The 13,027-nt window shown below is 48.4% G+C and overlaps 1 protein-coding gene across 2 annotated transcripts in view; it reads right to left on the reverse strand.

The window, feature by feature from the left end:
• The window catches only part of LPAR1 (lysophosphatidic acid receptor 1), a 137,541-nt gene that overhangs the window by 60,375 nt on the left and 64,139 nt on the right, over window positions 1-13,027 (reverse strand). For both annotated transcript variants that reach the window (XM_019555073.1, XM_019555071.1), the window contains exon 3: window positions 222-969. In XM_019555073.1, coding sequence (XP_019410618.1) covers window positions 222-969 — 748 coding nt within the window. The remainder of the gene's footprint in view (window positions 1-221; window positions 970-13,027) is intronic.

Raw genomic sequence — 13,027 nt, forward strand, 5'->3', positions numbered from 1 at the left:
TTTGAATGACTAAGACAGACATGACTTCCTGAAACAATAATTCCATGAGTATTATAAACATGTAGGGGTTTTCCTCCCACACTTCTTACTAAGTAAGATACACACACTCTTACACCAGATTGATGAAAAGGTCCAACATTTATATTCCATTACCTAAAAATGTTATAAAAGTTACCCCCCTAGAAACAAGAGGAATAATTTTTGCTAAAGCAAACACTCACCAAGCACAATGACCACAGTCTTCAGGAGACTCATCATGGTGTCCCGATTTCTGCGAGGCCCAGAACTGTGTCTGGACATCCTCATAGTCCTTTGGCGGACGTACCCAAAGATATGAGCATAGAGGACCACCATCACGACAAAAGTGACCAAATTGAAAATAGCCCAGAAGACCAAATAAGAGTCACTGTAGAGTGGTGCCATGTTAGAGCAGTGAGTGATATCACAGATACAGTTCCAGCCTACACTTGGTATGGCACCCATTACAATGGCCATAGTCCAGATGACAACAATTACTACCACCACTCGTCGGTTGCTCATTCGAGTGTGCAGTTGCATGCGGAAGACGGTGATATGCCTCTCAATAGCAATGGCCAACAAATTGGCTACAGAGGCTGTCAGGCTAGTGTCTATGAGACCTTGACGAAGCAGCCAGGTGCTTACAGTCAATCTTCTAGTGTTGGGTCCTGTGTTAAACATTAGGTAAAAGTAGGCCAGTCCTGCAAAGAAGTCCGCAGCAGCTAAGTTTGCCATTAAGTAATAAATAGGAAAGTGGAAACGACGGTTGACATAAATAGCCACCATAACTAAGAGATTGGCCAACATTATGAAGATACAGACGGTAATCCCCAGTCCCATCACAAGCTTGCTAACAGGGTTCCATTCAGTGGCTAGGTATTTTCCACTTTGATTATAAAAGAAGGCAATGGTTTCATTGTAGTAGCACTGTGGTTCACTCATGGCTGTGGACTGAAAAGGAAAAAAAGAAAAATATAAATCAGAATGGAAGCATTTAAACAAACCATAAGATTACTTCTGTAGATAAGGTGTGAATGAAAACAAAGCAAAATGGAAACAAAGGAAAAAATATTCTTCAAATTTATTTAACAACATTCCACAACAAGATCACATTATTTTTCCTTACAGTGCTTAGAAATGACTTTCAGATTAGAAGCAGCTAAAAGTGCTTATTACTGTCTGTACAGGTAGAATGTTTTCCAAGGTAGTTGAAAATTACACAGAAATTGTACAAGCCTACTGAGCCATATGAACCTGCTGAAAAATAAACCATGTTTAATACAAACAACACTTCATATAATACATAAGAGATTGTAAGTGCCCTATCTGTGCTCCTGATGCACACAATTAGACGGCCTCAAGTTAACTTTTTCTCCTTTGGTGAGCCACTCAGTGAATTCTACCACTGTCAGTGTGGTAAACATTCAGCCCAGGCATTACTTCATCATTGTTCCTTCCTAAAAATAATTAATTGGTTCACTGTGATAAAAGGTCTTGGATTGTAGATTCCTGAGCAAAGACACTTATTCCAAATTCTATATAGTAATACATGCTTCGAAAATAAAACAATAAATATAACAATATACAGGAGTGTTGTTTCTACTAGCTTTCTTTATCTTGATTTTAGTCCGTTCAGGTTACTGAGCCTACTCTTGGTCAGAACTATGCCTAAAAAAAGTAAAATCCTACTCTACTGGTGAAATAGACTATTTAATTTGGGATGAGAGGAAGAACATAGGGAATAAAAATGAATGTGGTGCCATACCAACCATAGTACTGCATACCTTTATGAACTCAGCAAACCAATCTCACACTCTTCCACTGCCTAATACAGCACAGGCCTAAAGGAACCTCTTGGGTCATCATGTCCAGTCCCCCAGAAGCAAAAGCATCTGTACAACCAACAACTGTCCTAAATACCTTTATGTACACCACAGCTCCAAAGGACCAGAAACAAAAAAACCCTACAACTTGATACAGGTAAAGAGCAAGAGATATAAACACACACAAAGACACCATCAGTACCTTGGGACCTTACAAATTTTGCCTTACAAGCCTCAGGCATTCCTTTCCTTTCTTCACTTGCTAGCTCTCTTAACATGACATCATTAGTTACTCAAGATACATTTCCCAAAGGCAAAACTTCATGGGATGTATACTTTATTTGTTTATATACTAATGTCCCTGCACTAGCTAGTGAGGCTTAACAAGAGAGACAAGACAAAAAAGCACTTGTACATGCACTCAGTGGGCACATCCAGATGAGCAGGCACATGCCTCTAGCAGCATCTCAAAGCCCTTTGGAATGCTGCAGGAGGCATGTGTGGGAACAAAAAAAAATGTTCCCCCGCTGCAGATTTGCAGTGCTTGGGCAAAATTAGACCCTGGATATCCAGGGGTCAAAAAAATACCTTGAGCAAAAAAAGCAGGGCAGGACCATGGACTGTGCCCTGGGGCAACCAGAAGCCCGGGTCGTCCACAGAGACAGTCAGGCAGCTGGGACTGCTCAGGCTGAGCGGTGTTGGGCCCCGGCTGACAGCCACAGCAGCCCCAGCTGCCTAACTGCGTGGAGCCACACAGCACCCTGCCGACCCGGGCCACACCTGCGCGATGGGGCAGTAGCAGGGCAGGTGTCAGGCAGCAGTGCTGTCCAAAGACCAACTCTGCAGCCACAGCCCACTGGCAGCTGGCCCAGAGAGGCAGATGCCTCTATTGGCTGTGCAGTCCCCATCCAGGTCCGGCAGGTGTGCAGCAGGCTTGGCCGTCTCTGGGGGGACACGAATCAGGGCAACTGCACCAGGCCCTGTACTTTGGGGGGCTCCACGGAACCCAGCAGAGTGGCCACAGTGAATCCATGCAGCCACTGGCTTCGCATCCAGCTGCTCAGCACCCTCTCTGCCCGCCACTGCTGAGTCTGCCGCTGGCTTCCTTGCGGCCAGGGATGGGGCCCTGCAAAGGCCAATTTGCCCTGGGCTCTGCACCCTGCTCAGATGGTCTCTGGCAGCAGGTAACAGCCAGACAGCAACCCCCACTGCCAGATTGCTGCAGTGGGTAATAGGAACTCTCAGAGCTGCTTCAGCAGTCCAGCTGGCACAAGGGGTAGTGTCCCCAGGTACAAATTGGCCCCAGAAGCTCCTGAGCTACTTGCCAGGGCAGCTTTTTGTACTGATGGGGACAGGACAGGGAAGCTTTTTACATTGCACAGGTGCTGGCCCAAGGCTCTAGCTCTCCTTGGCTGCAAGAGGAGCCAGGCAAGGTTAATTTGCCTCAAGTGGCACAACTTGCGCCACACCAAAGTGCATGTCCAGGCACATGCACTGAGGCAAAACGCCCCAGCTCAAATTTGCAAGCCTTGTATTTGAGCTGCTGCAAGTGTACGTGCCTGCATGTGTGTACACGCCCAGTGAGTCTGACTTTCCACTTTAGTGCACTTTTTTGTGCCTGCAGAACTCCACCGACTATACTGTACTCTGGAATTTCACCAGTATAATAACTGGTGTCAGCTGGTGAAAGTGATGAAGTAGTGAACAAGGCATTTGCTATAACAGTTAAAAATTATGAAAAATTGCAATTTTATTTTTTTTTCTCCATAAAGGAAGACAGTTTTACCAATCTTGCATAAGCCTGCATCTTCAGCATAACTAATGCCCTAGAACTAGGAGCAGTCACAAATGGGCCAGGAAAAAAGTTGAATGGACAGAATTTCTCTGTTTCAGACAGTGCTCATCCATGCCTATGAATGACTTCTTTACGGTTGCTTCTCTGCAACATGTAAAGAAAACAGGTTAGCCCTAAATGTTGCTGCTCCCCTTCACACTGGGGGCTCCCCCCCACATCCCACAGTCTGTGAGGCCAGGCTGCAGTGGCTCTGAGAACTGTTAGCACTCACTGGAGAGGCAGCATTTGATTTTTAGGGTTTTTTTTCCTGGCAATTCTATGTCAGAATCGTGGGATTACCATTTTCACAGCGTTTGCAGAAACTAGATGTACACTGATACATCGGTCCAATATTGGATAGGTACCAATATAAACAAAATTTGCTGTATTGGATATCGGTGCAATAGGGCCAATAATTTGGCCAATAAATGCCCGTGCTGCATGCAGCCACAGCACAACATGGAGCACAGCTGGCAGTGTGGAGAACTGCCTCCAGCTGGTAAGTCAGAAGGGGAGGGGGAGAGGGAAGGGGGGGGCAAATCAACGCCCCCTATGTTGAGGGAGGGGAGGCAGGCGCATGTGATTGAAGTGTGGCTCATGGGACAGTGGCTCTTGCCACTGCTTGCACTCTGAGAGGGCGGGGGGGTGCCCCCTGGATTTGCACAGGCTGCAGCTGGGGCTGCATGGGGCTTTTCTTGGCAGGAGCTGGGCTTGGAGTAGGTGCCATTTTTCGCCGCCACTCTGCTCCCAGTCCCGTCTCACCAGGAGCAGCCCAGTTCCATGTCCTGCCTCCACCCTAAAGCCGAGAAGAGTGAAGGCTGCACCGGGCAGCTGGTGGCACTGATGGGAATGAAGCTGAAGCAAAATTTGGGGTGGCAGCAGCCCCCTACCAACATCTGCTCCTTGCCCACCCCCACTGAGAAGAGCCCTGTACAGCACCAGAACAGCTGCAGAGTGGGTACCAGCAGTGCTGGGAGTGGGCTGTAGCCACCCCAAATTTCACTGCAGCTCCACTCCCACCACTGCTGCCAGCTGCCTGGCACAGGCCCAGCTCTTCCTGGCACACGGGTGGAGACAGGACATGAAGCAGGGCTGCGCCTGGAGGTGTGGGGCTGGGAGCAGAGCAGTGGCAAAATTTGGAGTGGCTTCAGAAGAGCTCCATGCAGTCCCAGCTGCAGCCCGCCATGCCCCACCCTGGATAGATTTGGGAATCATCCCCCCCGTCCTCCCACGGTGCAAGCAGCGGCAAGAACTGCATCTCCCTCCCAGAAGCTGTACCTCCATCCCACGCCCCATCCCCATCTGGTAGTCCCTGTCCCCTCCCTCCCTCACTGCGGGGGACATTGATCTGCCCCCAAACCCCTTCCACCACACTGGACTTACCACCTGGAGACAGCTGCATCAGATCCTTAAATATCAGCTATCAGTATCGGCCTCCAAAAATCTCTATTGGCACTAAAATTTTTAGCGGAAACTACTTTTTATCATGGTTTCCTTGAAAAAGGTAAAATCGTGAATAGGGCAGATTCCTAGTTATAACACAACATCCCTGTTACATACACCCCCAGGCAAATTAGGGTAAAACTACAGATATCTGTAATGAACCAATACATGTAATTTGTTTCACTGGTAAGCGCGTTGCTTATTTAGTACTTGTTTGGTCACTGGCTTTCTATAAATTTAGAATATGTGTAAATATGATTTGTGAAATTCAAAAATACTGTAAGACTTGAGCATCCTAACAATGCCCGCCTGTTGAAGGCAATATTTTATCTGTAGGACAATAGAATACATTCCTCTATAAACTGCTCTTTCAAGGAGCTTTGAAGGAAAATTTTGCAGTGGATTCCAGTCTAAAACCTAGAATACCTGGAGAGTTTTGTATCTTCCATCTCATGGGAAAGAAAGGCATTTCCATATGTCAGCCATGCAGGTGTTTGCTCTTGAGAAGGAAGAGGGTAATTGATTCATGGCCGCTGCTGGAGTTCTAAGAGACTTCTCTAACAGGCACATCTGTGATTGTAATCAGGCATGTTTTTGTGACAAAGTTCAAAAAGGGAGCTTGCAGCTGATCAGAGTTTCCCATTCCAGCAGAAATCTTTAGAGAAGTTTTTTTAAGTACCCAGCTATTGAAGCAGAGAGTCCCAAGAGTATGCAGCAATTTTTAACACTGTAACAGCTTATGCCAAAGCATTAATGGAATATGGTACATTTCTAGACAAATAAGGGGTTAACTTAAAATGGTGTAAGAAAACAGGCTGGCCAGCCCCTGTTCTTGCCCCTCTAGGAAAAGGGGCAAGGAAGTTTATATTTTAATTTCCTGAAGTTTCACTCTCTGTGTTTCATAGCACAGTTAAAACAGATGTTCAAGGCCCTAAGATCTACCTCAGCCATTTCACAGATAATCTCAAGAGAGGATCCAACAAACCAAATTGTAAAGGTCTGTATGAAATATATCTCTTTAGAAAACTTGAAGAAGACAGTCTAAATTAGAAAACACGAGACAAGTGAAACATGGAACAGAAGTAGGGCAAACCTGAAGCTCTATGTTAATCTTATCAAGCTGATTTAATTCTCAATGGCATAGTTCCTGGAGAAGGAGTGTGAAGGGAAAGAGAAAAATTCTATTTTGAGTTAAATTTGTAAAAGCAAAACTATTAAGATTTTAGAACAGGGGTGCTCCATGGCAGGGCAGATGGGCAGCGCCCAGTCCATCCATCCACTGGCTGGATGCAGCCAGTGGTCTGGATCCAGAGTCTACAGTGGGCATGGTGTGGTCTAATCAGGTCAAGCAGAGGGGAGTGCAGGGGCAGCCCAGCCCCACATGTAAAGAAAGCTTAACCTGGCCCCATGGGGGTAGAAAGGGGGGAAGGGGTTTGATGCAGCCCCAACTTAGGCCCATGGAGTTGGGGGAAAAGGGAGGGGGTGTGGCCCAGCCCCAATGCAGCCAAATGGGGAAAATGGGTCATGGACCAGCACTGATCTGGCCAAGCAGGGCTTGGGGTTTGGGGAATTGGCAGTGGGGGAGGATGGCTGTATTAATTGCCACTGCTCCCCTCCTACTAAACTTCCCAGCTCCTGCTTTAGAACATATCTATAACCACAACAAGATGCTAGAGATGCAATCAATTCAGAAACTAAGCACTACAATTTAATTTATTAAATTCAGCCTGTCCTTATGAGTAATATAATCATCAACTTCCCTATTTAAAAAAACAAGCCACACACACAAAACAAAACAGCAGGAGCAATAATTGATGTTATTATCTCATCTGTTAGGCTAAGTATAGACATTCAAAAAGCAGGAGCCTGAATTGATTCAATCTTTGCAGCCTAGTCTAACCTGTGTAGACTGAACCAATTTGCAAGTGAACAGACATTCGCTTTTGATTTCAGAAATGTAGCCACATGCCTGCAGTGGCTCAGGCTAGAAGTCAAGGGGAGCTAAAGCTACCCCTTCCTTCTCTTTGGCAGCAGCTACAAGATTGAAGGGAGGCTGAGAGGGGTGGGGGTACAGACACTGCTGAGTATGATTGGGAAGGGGTTTAAACCCCTACCCTGGCCTGAAGGGGCCCCAGCCAGGGTGTGCCTGGAGGAGGAAGGGGGAAGCAGCCCTTACCAGGTTTGTCCCACGGGGGGGATGTGGCCAGACACCAGCCCGGGCAGCACCTCAGGCAAAGTGGGGAAAGAAGGGGGATTAAATCCCCATCCCTCTTCTCTCCCACTGGCACAGGGACTCCAGCTGGGGTCTGCCCAGCTTTCCACCCTCCTGGCCACTCCTGATGCAGGGGGTGTGGCCAGAGCTGCTTTTTAGCTGCTTCTCAGCCATGAAAACAGGCAATGAATTTAGTCTACATTTACATGCAACGTAAAATCCTTTTACAATGTCAGAGCAAAACGAGATAGGCTCCTACTGTAACTGGAAATTGGGACTAATATCTTTAAGATGCTTTTGAAACGAATACTGTGGTTACTGTAAGTTAGGTCCAGTAAAAGCTCTGATTATTATGGAGTACATTAATGCAACCTTGTAGACTGAACAATTCATACTGTGAAGGAGTTTTTCATGCACCTAGATATAAGTGTACCAAGACAACTCAACAGTCATCAGTGACTATGGAAAATGAAATAGTTTTACTACAGGAAGGTATAATTCGTAAGAGTCTGTTCCTGTTGGAAGCTATGATTATGACCTCCACAGATTGCCTATAAAACCAAAGGGCGTTGACCTTTCTTACTGCTTATTCATGTAAAGTTATTACAAAGAAAATATAAAAATAGCTCTGAGGGTTTAAAAAAGAATGAGAAGCAGGAAGACTGGTGCTCTCACTTTTAAAGCAACTCTCTCATAAAAGAGGGCTGAACAGACTAAGTATTAGGTCCAAAATACCTAGATACAGACCTTCATCTTTCCAAGGCAGACAAACAGAGTAGCTTGCAATTTACTATCCAAACAAACAAGGTCAGTAAAAAGGAATTAAGGTTGAAAGTATGTTTTAGTCATGTCTGGCTAGTGCCCCACATCATTGGCCCCAGCTCTCTTTTCAAAAGCACAAAAAAACCAACAACTTTACTGTAGGCATGTCTATCAACTACAAAACAAAGTTGGAATTGGTAGGCCAAGACAATAATGTGAAATGAAAAACCTGGATGGCTGGGAAAAATATCAAGAAGAGAAGTTAGCATAAAATAAAACAGCCCTTCCCTAAGACTTTGTGATTATTATAAAACTATTTTTTGACATTTCCAGGCTTTCGGGAAGAATTCCATCCTGGGACACCAACATGTAAAGAATCTGAAACTGCTGCAGGGGTTGGCAATATTTTTGGGCAGAGTGCCAGAAACGCCTGCAACCTCGATATGGAAGATGTCGACATGCCATGGGCAAATAGTGGGGGAGTCATGAGGGGCCTGAACCTTGCTGTGGCAGTGCAGCCCTAGCTCCTTCCCCACTGCCCGCCCCAAGGCACATATGCATGGGCAACTGGTGCTGCCTTAGTCAGGGGGGGCATGTGTCCCCCCGCAGTGACTAGTCAGTGACTTGGGGGGGGCGGGCAGAGTGAGTCTCCCACGGCCAATCACTGTGGCCGCTTCTGGAAGTGGCCGCATTCCCCAACTGGCACTTTCGGGGGGAGGGGGGGGCACTGGTACTCCTGCTTGCCCTGCCTACCTGTCACCTAAGCGGCAAGAGTGGCCGGTCACGGGTGCACTGGTGCCCTATGGGTCATCACTGCACACATGCCAAGCAAAATGCCTTTGTGTGCCATGCTCTGGCACCCATGCTGGGGGTTGTCTACCCCTGATCTGTTGGATACTTGTCATTTGGATATAAAAAAGACTTATAGTCAGAATAAGAAGCTAGCTTTAATCTTGTCTACTGAATGATCATTACCGGTTCAGAATGTATGAAAGTGTGTCAGGTGAGGTATTAAAAACAGAAACCAAGCTCTAACCACAAAGTTAGGCCTGCTCACACAAGATGCAACTCAGTAAAAATGCATATATTCAAAAAGTTAACAGGTCTGGAATCCTTACTTGCTGGGTCAGGATATAAATAAACTTTTATTTAGCTTCCCTCTGACAAGGTTTATATGTCTTTGATTTTCAGGGCCCTAGCCCTCCTGTAAAGGAGGTTCAGATGTCTATATTCTGAAGAACTATTGGAAGACAAATGAAATGAAAATCAGGTTTCTTCTAACTGTTCAGCCAGACAGGGAAAGGGAAGCCATTTGTGTTCTCTGGAAGTGCAAGTATTGGTTCCAATGCTACTGCACTGCCTTGTGCAGCATGTTTAAAAAGAGCAGTTTCAGAGTATTTAAAGTCACAGTCATTTCCTGAGCCTACCCCACTGACCCATCAAGGCCCTTTAGTGCTGTGCAATCCAATCCCTGGTTTGGTTCAGGATGGATAAAAAACAGTGATATAAATAAATAAATAAATAATTGGCGGTGAAGGCAGCAGCTGCGGAGGAGACAGCGGTGGGGGCAGCAACAGTTGATTTCACCCTAAGGTAAGTGGGGCAGAGGGTACAGCACAGCTGAGGCGGATCCGGAGGGGAAGCCCTCCGGAACCCTCTTAGCTCGCCCGACAGGGAGCTGCACGCTGTGTAAGGGCGCACCAGCGTTTGCACCAGCGTTCGCGTAAGGCGGGCACGAGGTAGCTGCTCAGAGCGGCACCTCCAGTGAGCAAAAGCAACAGGCTCAGCTCTGCAGACATGGTGCAGACGCGGAGCATGGCTGCCAGAGGTCCTGCCCGGGTGCTGTGCTGCTGCCTGCCATGAGCTCTTCTGAGGCTTCCACCCAGACAGAGTTCACAGAGGGGTCGGTCGCCCCTTGCCCCCCGTCTGTGGTGGGGGGGCTCAGTGTGGTCCTGAGGAGGGTGGGCCCTGATGGTCCCCTTGCCTGTCCCTCCTGTGCATGGCTTAGGGCCCTGGAGGAGCAGGTCAGGGAGCTCCAAGCTGAGGTGAGCAAACTGAGGGGGATCAGGGATGCAGAGGATGAAATTGATGCCTATTTCTGTTCTCTGCAGGCCTGTACAGCCCCCACAGGAGACGTATCCAATGCAGGAGTGGCAGAAGGTGTCCAAATCCAGAGCTGCTAGGCCTAAAGTGATGGAAGCTCCCCAGGTTCACCTGGGGAACAGGTCTGATGCCCTGGCAGCTGTGATGGAGAAAGACAGAGAAATTGGCTCTGACGGGGACAATACCACTCCCCACATGACAAAGAATGGGCAGACAGCGAACACCAGCAGGAAGAAACACCAGGTCCTCATCAGCGGAGAGTCCATCCTACGAGGAATGGAAGGTCCCATCTGCCAGCCTGACCCCATGACGCTAGAGGTCTGCTTCATGCCTGGGCTCGGGTTAGGGACATCACGGAGAGGATCCCAGCCTACATCCAACCTGCAGACCAGTACCCCACGGTTGTCATCCACATGGGGACAAATGATGCGGCCAGGGACAACCCTGACCGCATTATGAAGGATTTCAAGGCTCTGGGGGACAAGCTTAAGGAGACGGGGGTGCAGGTGGTATTCTCCTCCCTTCTTCCAGTGAGTAGGTAGGGACGGTGACACGGGGCCTGCATTGGCGAGGTCAACCGGTGCTTATGCAGTTGGTGCCGCCAGGCAGGCCTTGGGTTCCTAGATAATGACCCATGCTTTCGGGCGGAGAACTTGCTGGGGTGGGATGGGCTTCACCTCTCTCTTAAAGGCAAGCGTGTCTTCTTTTCCAGGTTGGCTGATCTCGTAACAGCAAGCTTTAAAACTAGCCTCGCCAGGCAAGGGGGAAACAGGAAGATGAGGAGACACCACCCGAGCAAGACAGGTGACAAATGGAAGGAGCGCCCAGGTAAGAAACAGGGGTCTGGACAGTCTCCCAAATCGGGGGGTGGCACATGCAGCTAGGCAAGGCCTTAAATGCCTATATACCAATGCTCGTAGTATGGGGAATAAACAGGAGGAACTTGCCCTCGGAATAGCCAGTTCAGACCCAGACATAATAGGGCTTACAGAAACATGGTGGGATTCACCCCATGACTGGGCAGTTAGCATTAGGGGCTATAGGCTTTACAGGCAAGATAGAGAAGGAAGGAGAGGTGGGGGTGTGGCGCTCTATGTCAAAGAGCAATTCACATCCTCTGCCAGCAGAATGGGGTCAGAGGAGGGGCAAGCTGAAGTGCTCTGGGTCAAGATACAAGGGGGCCATGGGGAGAGGGATCTAACGGTGGGGGTCTACTACAGACCCCCCAACCAAGGGGAGGAGCTGAACCAGGAATTTTCAGGTCAGCTTGCAGAGGCACTTAAGGCAAGGGATATAGTTGTCATGGGTGATTTAAATTACCCGGATATTTGCTGGGAGGAACAGTTAGCCAGGTCAGACCGTTCCAGGAGGTTCCTGGCCGAGATACAGGAACTCCACTTAATTCAGGAGGTGCACAGTCCTACCAGACAAAATGCCCTGTTGGACCTGGTCCTGGCCACAGGCAACGACCTGGTAAGGGGCCTCCATGTTCTTGACCACCTGGGTGATATCGATCATCGCTTGCTGGAATTCACCATCCAGTGCAGGGTGTCAAGGTGCTGCAGCAAGGTGGTAGCCCTCGACTTCAAGAGGGCCAACTTCAACGAGTTGAGATCAGTGGGAGAGGCACTGGGGTTCTCAAGAGCAGGGGAACTCAGTGCCCAAGATGAGTGGTTGTTCCTTAAGGAGACGATACTCAGGGCCCAAGGGGTGACCACCCCAACAAGAAGCAGGGGGGGCAGGAGTGCCCGTAAGCCCCCCTGGCTCACTAAGGGTGTCTGGGAATGCCTGATTGCCAAAAAGGCAGCGTACACCCAGTAAAAGGGGGGTGCTATCTCCAAAGAGGAGTATACTTCCTCTGCTCAGGCCTGTAGGGGCACTGTCAGGAAAGCTAAGGCGGACATAGAGCTAGGACTAGCATCCAAGATCAGAGGTAATACACAGTCCTTTTTCAAATATATAGGGAGGATCAACGTGGCACTGGGAAATGTGCAGCCCCTGCAAGATCCTCTGGGCAATCTGGTGGTTGCACCAGAGGAGAAAGCAGACCTCTTTAACCAATTCTTCACCTCTGTTTTCTTGGGCAGGGACTGGGACTTCTCCATTCTGATTGAAGAGGGACTCGAGGGGAATGCCTCCAGACCTCAGGCTGGGGAGGACGAGATTAGAGAGCTTCTGGAGGAGCTGGACATGTTCAAATCAGCGGGTCCAGATGCTCTCCACCCCAGGGTGTTGAGGGTGCTAGCGGGGGTTATTGCAGGGCCTTTGCACGGCTTTACGAGCGCTCACGGTGCTCAGGCCAGGTGCCAGATGATTGGAAGATGGCCAACATGGTCTCCATCTTTAAAAAAGGGAGGAGGGAGGACCCAGGCAATTATAGGCCCGTCAGTCTTACCTCAATCCTAGGGAAACACTTTGAGAAGATCATCAAGGAGCACATCTGTGATGGGCCGAGTTCAGGGATTATGCTCAAGGGTAACCAGCACAGTTTCATTAGGGGTAGGTCATGTCAGACCAACCTGATTGCCTTTTATGATCAGGTCACAAAAGCACTGGATGCAGGTGTCACTGTGGATGTAGTCTTTCTGGACTTCAGCAAGGCCTTTGACACCATCTCCCACCCCATCCTCATTAAAAAACTAGGCAACTGTGGCACTGATGCCTACATAGTCAGATGGATTGCAGATTGGCTGAAGGGTTGTACTCAGAGGGTGGTGGTGGATGGGTCATATTTGACCTGGGGAGAAGTGGGCAGTGGAGTCCCCCAGGGCTCAGTCTTGGGCCCGTGCTGTTCAATTTCTTTATCAGCGATTTGGACAACGGGATGAAAAG

Source organism: Crocodylus porosus, unplaced genomic scaffold (genome assembly GCF_001723895.1).
Source record: "Crocodylus porosus isolate Cpor-Errol unplaced genomic scaffold, CroPor_comp1, whole genome shotgun sequence".
NCBI lineage: Eukaryota > Metazoa > Chordata > Crocodylia > Crocodylidae > Crocodylus > Crocodylus porosus.